Source organism: Pelophylax lessonae, assembly GCF_965119305.1.
Source record: "Pelophylax lessonae genome assembly, chromosome: 3".
Classification (NCBI taxonomy): domain Eukaryota; kingdom Metazoa; phylum Chordata; class Amphibia; order Anura; family Ranidae; genus Pelophylax; species Pelophylax lessonae.
Genome location: NC_138770.1, coordinates 617,728,203 through 617,740,993, shown reverse-complemented (window position 1 = coordinate 617,740,993; position 12,791 = coordinate 617,728,203). Strand labels below are relative to the sequence as shown.

The 12,791-nt window shown below is 38.2% G+C and overlaps 1 protein-coding gene across 4 annotated transcripts in view; it reads right to left on the bottom strand.

Moving 5' to 3' along the window:
• The window catches only part of ESRRG (estrogen related receptor gamma), a 286,117-nt gene that overhangs the window by 209,301 nt on the left and 64,025 nt on the right, over positions 1-12,791 (bottom strand). The window contains exon 1 of one of the 4 annotated variants that reach the window (XM_082252328.1): positions 8,698-8,844. The exons of the other annotated variants lie outside the window; for them this stretch is intronic. Coding sequence (XP_082108454.1) covers positions 8,698-8,714 — 17 coding nt within the window. The 5' untranslated portion in view covers positions 8,715-8,844. Of the gene's footprint in view, positions 1-8,697; positions 8,845-12,791 lie in introns of those variants that run through there. 4 annotated transcript variants of the gene reach the window in all.

Here is a 12,791-nt window from a genome sequence, read left to right as displayed (position 1 = left end):
CTCTCTCAGTCTGAACACTGCAAGAGGCTGATAATAAAGCCTGGTACACATGCAAATTTTTTTTTTTTTTCTTCAACCCAGATCCATGCGAGCGCTGATTGGATGCTGATTTTCCAGCATGTCCCTTCAACAAAAGCCAGTCTTTAGACCAGCTTCTGTTGGAAGGACAGGTGCACACACTGACTGAATGTCGGCCGGTTCCTGTTGAATGGAGTAATACCGGCCGATATTTGGTCCGTGTGTACCCAGCCTAAGTCACATTAAAGTGCTTGAATACATTTAGTAATATATTAATAATTAAATAGCTAATTTATTATAAAACACATCAGGATTTTAAAAAGGTAAAGTCAATTTTCACTCAGAGTTTTCACAGCTACTACATAGGGATTTCTAGAAAGCAGTAAAAGGGAAAGAGGGAAATAAAGTTCTTGCCGCAAGCTCTACACATCAGTAGATTATTAGATGAGATCATGGGAAAAATTACATGGGTCACTCACTTTAGGTTTTTATTATTAATTTTAAAAAAATTGTTAGAATTGATTAGTCTACATTTGATTACATTTAATCTCAGTTATTTTGTTTAGCTCAGATTAGAAAATATTAAAGGATAAAGAATCATTTATCTGGTTGCTTTCATAATGATAGTTTTGTGGGGTTTTCTATGTTAAGTTAAAGAGCTCTTATCTCACAAAAGACTGAATTCCGATAACTGCAATTGGTTAATGCATGGAATTATAACATTCGGTTTGTGAATTACTTAATACACCTTTAGTTATAATTTTTCTTTACTTTTTCATTCAAGCTATGCTGTCTGGTAAAAGTGACAGTAAGACTGGTGAAGATACTCTACAACACTGTAAGTGGTGCTGGAGCCATAACAGCAAAAGATGCATTTTGTTATATCATGGTAAAATACATGTTTTACCACTGCACACATTATGACACACGTATGTCCCAGTTCTTTGTTTGGCTAAGTTCACATATTTGTTGAGTTTTAAACCAGCCTTTACTGTGCATTAATGCACCTATAGCGGAAATGCGCCCTTCAAAAGTGTTGCACAGGCATTTAAGTCACATCTAGTGGTGCTCCTCAAATGTCCTGTGAGTTTTTTTTACACTGTTATTGATCACTTTTAAACCTTTGCAACTGCACCTTAAATGCGGCTTAGATGTTTGTGCCCCTTTTTAATAGAAGTGCAAAGCGTCAACGCCTGTCAAACTCTGCAGCAAGCATTATATTTGGCTTACCATACAGCACCACTGTCATATGTACACCTCCATCCACTCCCTTTTTTAACAATTTTGAGTGGCATTGATAGGTGGCAGGAAAAAATGAAACCCAACTGCCAATTTTCAATGCCTGTGTGAAGGATACCTAACTGACATTTTATGGGAAATCTTAACTTACATAAAAATTTAGAGAAAATTATAAGTAAAGGTGTGTAAAAAAAAAAAAATGATACACTGAAAAATATTGCTTCATTTATCCAATGGATACAGTTATCAAAATACAATCTTTTTTGTATTGATAATGGTCCTCTAATGTGTTACTCTAATTTTTTTATTTTTTTTATTTTACCATTACAATACTTTGCTAGATATTGTTCTTTTTAGCCTCTTAGCTACAAAGTTTTATTATCACTAACAGAAGAAAATACTCAAGTAGGGCTCATTCACACCATGTGCATTGATCAACCCAGGCTTAATGCAAGGACACAAAAAAACAGTTGCTGTCTTTGGGCCCCATTCACACCACACTAGTGTGTTGAGGGAGAAAAAAAAGGTCCCTAGTATTGATATTGACCATTGATATGGACTGTACAGAAAAAAAAAAAAACAAAAAAAAAAAACCTCAGTAAAATGCAGCACAATGCATAAAAAGTGTGGTAGCACATTTTAATGCATGTCAAGGCGCATGTGTTTTCTGCACATTTTTATGTGTGTTGTAGTTTGTGTTGTTGTATTTGTTGTAGTATGACCAAGCCCTAACTGGGTAACCGGAAAGTACAGTGCGGTACGAATTTTTCCATCCAGCAGGTTTGTCTTCCAGCCCTTTGACCGTCACATGAAACAGTTAACAAGAAAACCAGCCACACAGTTTATTCAATCCCCATTATTCAATCTCCAGCACTGCTACAGATAAGTATGCCTTGTTTATGGTCTATAGCTTGTCATAGTGAATGCAATGAAAAACATCAAATCAATACTGTGTTTAAATGAATAATAACGCTGTGCAAATACAGATATGCCACCGTGCATATTTTACTTTCCTTATACATTCAATCTGTCGGGAGACCCACCCTTACATTGTCCCAGACTGCTAAGTAGCAATTGACATCTCAGGGGAAATGATGGTCGCAATAAAGGCTAAAGGGGCAAATTTATCTACTGCCCAAATAAAATAAAATCCAAATATTAAATGTTCTGTTGACTTTAATGGTCTAATCACATCTCTCTGTTGTGTTAATGTGCAAGTTTTACTGCATGTTTCCTCAACGTGCGGTACCACACAAACTGTTTTGGATGGCAACCCAAAGCACTTTTACAGCAGCAGGCAATGTACAGTCATTGAAGTGCATTACAATGCATGTGCCCTGTATTACAGTGCAATGTGCGTGTAAATTTTTTTTCTAGGGTTAAGGTGCACTACCAGCCTGCTCAAAATAAACGGGCTTCCTTAATACATAATAGTCAGGTGGTAAGGGAGTCTTGTGTTGAGAAAGTATAGAGGCTGCATTTGTGGACATCTCCTGCTTATGCCTGATCCGTGGCTGGCATGCCGATCCAATGGCTTCAGTACTTTCTGTATCACTGCTCTGACTTTTCCAACCTGTAGGCTTATTATTGTTCTTGGTTTCCTCATTATCTATCGGGTCCCTTTAATCTGGTCCCTGTAATGTAAGTCCTTGCACAGTAGCCCAAAGGGGAGAAGAGACCTATCTGAAGGGGTACAGAGGAAGGCAAATTAAAGGTCATGTTATATTCTTTACATGCCTGCTCTGGTCTGAAATGAAAAAAAAAGGCAGTACATATGCAAAACAGGCTTCCTATCTGCAGCAGCTCCTAGGTGTGCTATATAACGCTATGCAAAGATGATAAAAGCTTTTGTTTTCCGTTTCTACAATTCTTTTTTAGCATTGAAAATCTAATATCTGAATCCCAGGATGAAGTGGGTATGACGAAACGTGTTGGGACGTGGCTGTACAGCAGCCGGAAGTGACAAGTTACGCAAAACAAGAAGTGACGACCCGGAACATTGCGAGTGGTTGGATGAGACATGGATTTTTTTGTGTTCGGTCCGCCGCGACCAAGATATGTCAGCATACCTGCTACCTTGTTATGTGCCATTTTAACGTGCACATTGTGAGTGTACTACATGAGGATTAGCTGGCTTTTAATACATGTTTTTACAATATTACACTATCAGTATTTCTTTCTTCTTTACACCTATGTCATTAATTTATGGAGCACCATAGAGGATTGGACACTACTTTTGAACAATCATTAACCCGAGAGTGGGTACCTACTGTTTGCCAATATGAGAATATTTGGCATATACTGTACATCTGGTGAGTGGACATCCAAAAGGCAGTGGTGACACTGGTACACGTGGTGTGGTAGACAGTCATTGAAAGATTTGAATTCATTTTTCATGGACATTTTTTTTCTGTTTAATATAAATATAGACTTGTATTTGTTTTGTGGACTTTGAATCCATTTATTCACTTGTTTCATGGGTGATATTGTGAGCGCCACTATCTACGTCAGTATTTCTTCACTATTTTTACTTTTCACTTAGTAGATACGTTATTTAAAGTTTTTTGTTTAAGTGGCAGCTGATAACATGCACTCTTTTTGACATGGCGGAGTGGTAGGATCTTTGTAGTAGTGCGCCCTGAATACTGATCCTGGTGTGTTTCCAGTGAAAATCTAAAGCTGGGTACACACTATGAGAAAATTTGAAAACAAATTCTGTACGAGAAGCGATCGTTCAATTATCATATAGTGTGTACACAATTTTTCGACATCCGATTCAGACTTTCCAAACAAAAAATTCCAAAGGTACAAACTCCCAAATTTTTCTCGTACATGAACAGAACTAATGATTTTGGTTTAATGTGTACAGTTTCCGTACTGAGAAAAATCAGATACAAAAGACTGCACATGATCAGAAACAGCAACAAAAAAAAAAAGCCTTTGTCGTACAAGAATTTTCGTACATTATTTCCGTTTTTGGTTGCGACTTGCTATGAAACATTGAGGAAAACCAGTCAATCGTTTGCCCAATTTTATTATTTGTGTGTATCCAGCTTAACTCCCTGATCATTAACTGAAGTTTACAAGTATGATCATCTGACCAATCTATCAGCAACATAGATAATATGACACCATAAGAGCTGCACCTAGTAGCTAATGAAGATAGGATGCCTGTTTTGCCTATGCGCTGCCTTGCTTCTTTCATTTCAGACCAGGGCAGGCATGTAAAGAATGTGTGTAAGGAATCTGGTATGACCCTTAGTTTGCCTTCCTCTGTACCCCTCAGATAGCTTTCTTATCCCCTTGAGCTACTGTGCAAGAGCTTATATTACAGGGGCCAAATGTCTACCCCTTTTTGGTGGCCCCAAACGAAATATTTTTTAAATGTTCCTTTTAGTGGCCGCATATATATATATATATATATATATATATATATATATATATATATATACATCTAGTCCATCGAGTCCGCCCCATTTATATGTATACATTATTTTATAGTATAGTATAGAACAGGGATATGCAAACTGTGGCCCTCCAGCTGCCCATGCCTCTGGGTTTCATGCTCGTGGCTGTCAGTCTTGCCATGCTTAATGGGACTTGTAGTTCTGCGACATCTGGAGGGCCATAGTTTGCATATCCCTGGTATAGAGTATAGATCTATATTTGTCCCAAGCATGTTTGAATTCACTTATTGGTAACTGACTCACAACCTCAACTTTACTATTCATTCGGTAAAAACATACTTTTGAAGATTAGTTTTGAACATTTTGTAAAGCGCTGCGCAAACTGTTATATACATCTTGTATAATAATAACAATATTAATAATATATATGTCCAATGGTAGACTATAATATATTTGGAATAATAGCATAATATAAATGGTATAATAGTAATATAATAGTCCAATAGTGGCACCAATATCAGAATAGAGAATAGACTTCGCAGGTGAACTCAACATAAACAGATTATTTTGACATGTGCCTCTAACCCTTTTTTTTTTTAAATATATATATATTTTTTTCACATAAAAATAGAAGAGTGACGGCAGAATAAAAGGTCCACCGAGTCTGCCCCACTTTTTAATAATTTATATATATATATATATATATATATATATCATGTGTATTTATTTATTTATGTATAGATCTATGTTTTTCCCAAGCAATTTTGAATCCACTTACGGTTGACTGACTCATTACTTCTCCTGGAGTTCTATTCCAAGCATCAACTAAGCATTTCTAAGCATCAACTAAGCATTTCTAAGCATTTCTAAGCATCAACTAAGCATTTCTAAGCATAAACTAAGCATTTCATTAAAATGAACATTAAAATTTGTAACAAAAGAAAAAAATAAAATGTTATATATATATATATATATATAACTATTTAATTAAACTGCAAATTCCCATGGCAGACCTGGCCTGTGAATAACTATTTCAATTCATCTACAGCAAATACCGTTCTGTTATTTCCTCTTTTTTTTTTTCTGCAAAAGTTCATTAGCTTTTAGCATGTAATTAAACAGATGTCCGTTTGCTATAACAGTATTGATATACATTTGTTCTAATGTTACAATTAGCCTACAAAGATCTTTACTGTATTGAAATCCCAGTTTGGCTCATTCGGCAGGCAGGCTAGACACATCTCAAGCACACTCCTGAGTTCTTATCTGCTCTGCAGCTACTAGCATGCGTTCTGTTGTGAGATAATCTCTTCTATATTATTTTAAGTGATTTTACTCTGGCATCAGGAGGGGCCCAGCTGGTGCCAACTGTTCTGTGGCTAAGAAACAAAATGATGTGAACTTGCCAGAGTGCATCGTTTGGAATCCAGGCTCTCTTTAAGCAAACAGATAAAAATGGAAATGCACAATAAAAGTGAAATGTGTGCGCAGACTATAGCTTTTCTAACAAATGTCTAAGCAATACACATACTGTAAACATAAATGTGATGACCTGCTTCTTGATAACTGTTCAGGCTGGTTAAAAAAAAAAAAAGGACAGAGGCAGCACTTTTATAGAGCATTTTAAAGAGTCTGTCCATGCACACTGATAATTAAATGTTCAAGTGTTACTAAACCCAGGAGCCTGCATTCACTATATCTGCTCTCCCACAGTACACAGAACATGGAAATGCAATTATTTTAGTAAATATAAACTGCTACATTTTTTGCTGATCAGCAGTATATAGCAGTCTTGTGACTTCTATCAGTGTCTGGTTAAAGCTTGTAGGAGGAGTTTTCATTCTACTCTGACTGTCCTATGAGGCTGCAGGACCCCTGACCCTCTGTCTGGACAATGCTGGTTGGTCCTATGCTAATCAAATGCACATGCCGCAAGAAAAAAAAAAAAAACTCTCTAGCAATACACATCACACTTTGCATGTGTATAGTAACTCCAAATGCTCTGTCTTATCAGGAGATGGATTGGGGACAGTGAAAGAAGGGGAGGATCAGAAAAGTCCAGCTCAAACAGCCTTTTTACACAATGTGCAGGATTAACCCCTTAGGTTCCACATTGAGTATAACAAGCATGCTTTACTGCAGATACAGGCTCCTGAAGAAGCGCTAAGTCGCAAAACATGTAGAGCTTGGACCTCGGTCCAACCAGTGTGACCATACCTGTAGTGTCTGTTGTGGGGGAATTGCATTCCCACCCACCAGGGTTAGACACACAAGGTCTGGTTCAGGGTAATTTTATTATCCAGTTTAGGATTTTAACACTTGATGACATGAATTGTGTATTTATTGTAAATTTTGGCATATGTTCATAATAAAGTTTTTGTAATTATTTTATACGTGCCTATAAAGTCAATTTTGTCCTTAATAATTTTTTAATCAGAATTTTGGGATGTGGCACGTAGCTTTATGATATACACACTCGTAGTACCACCCCACGGTAGTGTGTACCCTTAATATTTCTTAAACAGATGTGCATGGTAACCAATCAGCTTCTAACTTCAGCTTGTCCAGTTAAGCTTTGACAATGAAACCTGGAAGCTGATTGGTTTCTATGTAGAGCTGCACCAGGTTATGCTCACTCCAGCTTTAAAATGCTTTAGCAAATTAAATGTCGATCATATATGGTGTACATCTACTTGAACTCCCCAAGACATATAAGAACTGGAGGGGAACTTGCCCATCAGATTTCACATATAACACACAGGGGTTGATATACGTAAAGCAGAATTTTAGTCAAAATCGAACTAATCTTGAAAATGCTCCTTGCCCATCCTAACACCTATTCTGACTAACCTGTATAAGAAAAGATCTGTATACTTACCTATATTCAGCCTGCTCTAGTCTGCTCATGTGATCTCCCCTGTGTTAGCCAGCAGGGACTGCTGAGCAGAGAGGGCTCAGCAACGGCTGCAGGGGAATGAAGAGAGTGCTCAGCAACGGCTGCAGGGGAATGAAGAGAGTGTCCAGCAACAGCTGCAGGGGAATGAAGAGAGTGCTCAGCAATGGCTGCAGGGGAATGAGGAGAGTGCTCAGCAACGGCTGTAGGGGAATGAAGAGAGTGCTCAGCAATGGCTGCAGGGGAATGAAGAGAGTGCTCAGCAATGGCTGCAGGGGAATGAAGAGAGTGCTCAGCAATGGCTGCAGGGGAATGAAGAGAGTGCACAGCAATGGCTGCAGGGGAATGAAGAGAGTGCACAGCAATGGCTGCAGGGGAATGAAGAGAGTGCTCAGCAACGGCTGCAGGGGAATGAAGAGAGTGCCCAACAATGGCTGCAGGGGAATGAAGAGAGTGCTCAGCAATGGCTGCAGGGGAATGAGGAGAGTGCTCAGCAACGGCTGTAGGGGAATGAAGATAGTGCTCAGCAATGGCTGCAGGGGAATGAAGAGAGTGCTCAGCAATGGCTGTAGGGGAATGAAGAGAGTGCTCAGCAATGGCTGTAGGGGAATGAAGAGAGTGCTCAGCAATGGCTGCAGGGGAATGAAGAGAGTGCTCAGCAATGGCTGTAGGGGAATGAAGAGAGTGCTCAGCAATGGCTGCAGGGGAATGAAGAGAGTGCTCAGCAACGGCTGTAGGGGAATGAAGAGAGTGCTCAGCAATGGCTGCAGGGGAATGAAGAGAGTGCTCAGCAATGGCTGGTGATGCCTGGGAGCATTGATATCACCCATAGGCTTCATATGGCCCATCTGTTGTTGGCGCTCCCTTCTCTCCTCAGCAGGTGGCGCTGGTGACTGAGGGGAGAAGATCACATGATGGTACCAGAGCAGCATGATAATATGCTGAGATCTTTTCTAACACAGGTTAGTCATAATAGATGTTAGAAGGGAGGGGGAGCATTTTGAGAAGTAGTAGTGTTTTTTGATTATTCCATCTACATGTTTTACAATGGATTTTTAAGCATTTTTATTGCATTTTGTATATTTTTCTACCCCTGAACAATTCAATATAATGATGGCAAAATGTATAAGCATAAGTTACCTTCCTTGACAAAGCATCAGTAGATTCAAAGCTATAGGCTGCTGAGTACGAATCGGGATGTTTGCTGTCAGTGTCGAGCCTGGCCCAGTTCCCTCTGACCTCCTGAGCTTCCTTACTGGTTCTTTATTGTGAAAGATGGCTTGAATGACCAATAGGGAGGCTTGGGAAAACAGAAGGGATAGATTTTTACAGAGAGCCTAGATTTCCACGTAACTTCAGCTGCCTATACCTTTGGATCTACTGGCGTTCATTTACTAAAACTGGAGTGTGGAACATCTGACCAATCAGCTTCCAGTTGTTTTTTTTTTTTTTGTCAAAGCTTAACTGAACCAGCTGAAGTTAGAAGCTGATTGGGTACCATGCACAGATGCACCAGATTTTGCACTCTCCAGTTTTAGTAAATCAACCCCACTGACTCTTATGATGTGCATTTTTTTTTTTTTTTACTTAAGCTATCCTCTGCACTTGCATTATTTTCCTCATATGATCTGTTTAAATTACCTAAGTTAATGCACATGCTGTAAAATGCAGTAAAACACAGACATGGACATAAAATGATCACTAACAATATCACTACAAACCACCAAAACTAGGACATGTGACATTTTTTTTCAAAAATGCTTGTTCAAATCAACTAAAAGACACCAAGACCGTTGTAAATTCTGCAGCTTTTTTTTTAAATAAATTAAAAAAAAAAAAAAAAACAATTAAAAAAAATAATAATAATCAATCTAAAACTACAACATTTGAAATATGTTTATAAATGCTTTTTAAAAAACATAAAGATGCAAAAGGGTTGATTAAGGCTGCATTCACATGTCAGCGTATTGATCGCGGGCAGAATCGCTGCGATTCCGCCCGCGATCTGGAAATCATTGCAAATCGTGGGACGCATGTGCGTTGCCCGTGATTTGCAATAGCACCCCAAAGGCTGTGCGATGTTGCCGCGATTTCCGCCTGCCGAATCGCAGTAATATCACGCATAAAAAATCGCGGGACGCATTACGCTCCAAAGAAGCTCTTGTACTTTTTTGGGCATAATGCGTCCTGCGATTTTTTTTGCGCGATGTTACCGCGATTTGGCAGGCGGAAATCGCGGCAACATCGCACAGCGTTTGGGGTGCTATTGCAAATCACGGGCAACGCACATGCGTCCCGCGATTTGCAATGATTTCTGGATCGCGGGCGGAATCGCGGCGATTCTGCCCGCGATCAATACGCTGACATGTGAATGCAGCCTTACTAAAACTGAAAAGTGCAAAATCTTGTGCAACTCTGCTGAGAAACCAATCAGCTTCCATTTTTAGTTGTCCAAGCTTAATTGAACAAGCTGAGAGTTAGAAGCTGATTGGCTACCATGCACCAAATTTCGCACTCTCCAGTTTTACTAAACCAACCGCAAAGAGAATTATGTATTCTGCAACTTCAGTTTTTCAACTTGTATGTCATTATAACACCGCGCAATATCATTCTGAATACTGTACTTCTAAAATATTTTATTTTTCAAGGCTATAGTAAAAACCTAAAATATGTTAAGTAATGGTTACAATTACATAATAAGAAAACGAATTCTCGGTTTAAACTCTCCATAAAATATGGGAACGCTACAAAACATCCACCTCAAAATAAGTTATTACAGAACCATTTATGCGGAAAAAAGAATAATGTTAGAAGGTGAACTAGAATTCTACATGGCCATGCCGTGACATTAATTAGTGATGACATCTGGTATAAATGTTTACACAACAAAAGCAGGTACATTCTAAAGGTTGCTGCCAGATAATCTAATTATATCTATCCAGTAAGGTGCAGCACGAATGGAAAACAATCACAGCATTTCGAAGAACTGTCACATGATGAGAGGTGATGGTGTAAATAATATCTTTAAAGGGTGAGTCCACCAAGAACCAAGGCTGGTTTGTAGCACCGGCTACCTGTGTCATGTATCTTTCAGGGACTATCCTTGCTCCTTAGTTCCAGCTCCATTCAACCATCTCTGCATTATGAGCGGCTTTTATTCTGCCTGTTGAATCTCCATTTATGTAAGGTGACAGTAGCATAAATAGTGGAAATTCATGAGCAGAAGACTTCACTGTTGGAATCTCAATGAGATATAAGATAGAAGCCAGTTCAAGACCACCAGATTATGCATTCTCAAAACTGGAATCATTATTTTTTCAGAAAAACCATACGGAGGTCTAGTAGCAGTTCCTGAGTTTGGCTTTCATTGAGTTAAACCCAAGCATATTAGACTGATCACTAATTCTGGCCAGTGTGGCAGAGGGTGGATGTGTGTTGGGTGTTGAGGTCTGAACTTTGTAGCTAAAAATGTTCAGATTGGTGGCATGGAGGTAAGACAGCATTGCATTCACCCCAAGACACCTTAAGCTTCTTCTTGTTTTTTTCAAGGAGAATTAGGATGATAGAAGCCGACCACCAGGCTTCACACTCTCAAAACCGGATTCATTATCCTTTCATTCTTGAGTCTAGTAGCAGCTTTTAACTGTGCTGAAGGCAAGCTTGAAACGTTTGAGGCTGACAACTAGTTCTGGAAGAATGCGACTCCAATATATAGAGTGAACGTATAGACCACTTAGTGTTCACATTGGAGAACATGTTAACAACATCAAAGAGGGACTTAGGTCCCATAGTGTCTCGAAACATTTTAGAGTTTGTCATGATAGGGACCCCAAGGGGCTTAGATTTTGAGGAATTGAAAAGGTTAATAGACATTGGAGGGGATGGAACTCCATTTGCCACTTAAGCCAGAGAGAATTTTTCTTTGGATTTTTGAAGCAAAGGTTTTGACACCTGATGTTTTAAATGTAGATTTTGATTTAAATATATATATATTTTTTTTTGGATAGATGAATTATTATTTTTTGTCCCATTATAAGTGCTATTATATATATATATATATATATATATATATATATATATATATATATATATATATATATATATATATATATATATATATATATTTTTTTTTTTTTTTTTTTTTTTATTATTATTATTATTATTTTTTTTATTTTAGGGAATGTACTATTATGAGCATTTTTTGTCATTTTTTTTATCCACATTTCTTTAGTATTATTCTGTTTTTTGTAAAGGATGGCAGGGGTATGTCTTTTTGTTACAAAGTGTTGGAGGAGTTTAGGTAGAAGAGGTGCAATTTTGACCCAAACTTTTAAACCATAGGGATATAGTATATATATATATATCACTTATGATAATTTTTTTTATTCCTAGTGGATTAATATACTGTTTTAAACCATAGGGATATAGTATATATATATATATATATATATATATCACTTATGATAATTTTTTTTATTCCTAGTGGATTAATATACTGTTGGATATGGGAAGGCTGTTCATCTATGTATTTGTTTATATTTTTCCATTTATCCTGTTGAATTAGAATCCATTTTTTTTATCTGACGCATCCAGCGCTGATAGATTTTGGTGATAGGAAGGGCTTGCAGCTTCTTCCTGGAGCTGTGGCAAGTGTATCTCTTAGCTGTTCAGTTCTGACGTTGATCATTGCCATGACAGCTGGCCTAGTATAAGAGAGGGCGGTGATGCTGTAGCTCCACCCTGCTGTTAAAGTCCTACTGGAAGTAGCGCATACAGGGGAGGATCTACGTTTGGATGACGTCACCCGCTGCCATCCTGTGAGATGGAGAGTACATAGTACACCGTCCTGTGTTTGATCATTTTAAATGTGAGTAGGATCTTTTTGAGCAGAGCACTTAACAGAGAGCACTTTTAATTGTTCCTAGGGGATTGTTTGGAGATTTGGATCTGCATTCCTGTCATACTTTACCCTTAAAGGGACAGGCATTGTTGACTTCCTGTTAGTTCAGGGGTCCATTAAATAAGGTGATTGAGCAAGCATCTTGTAGGTGGAGGGATTGTCACACATTACCTGTGTTTTCCTGGATTAGTTTCAACAGGTGGAAGCTCTTTGCTGTTGCTATCTGGGCTTTGTGGTTCAGCCCATTGGATATACTGACTTTTCTTTTTTATTGGATATTTTGTGCTGTACTTCTTTATATGTTTTGATTCATTTATTAGGTGCTGGCATACGA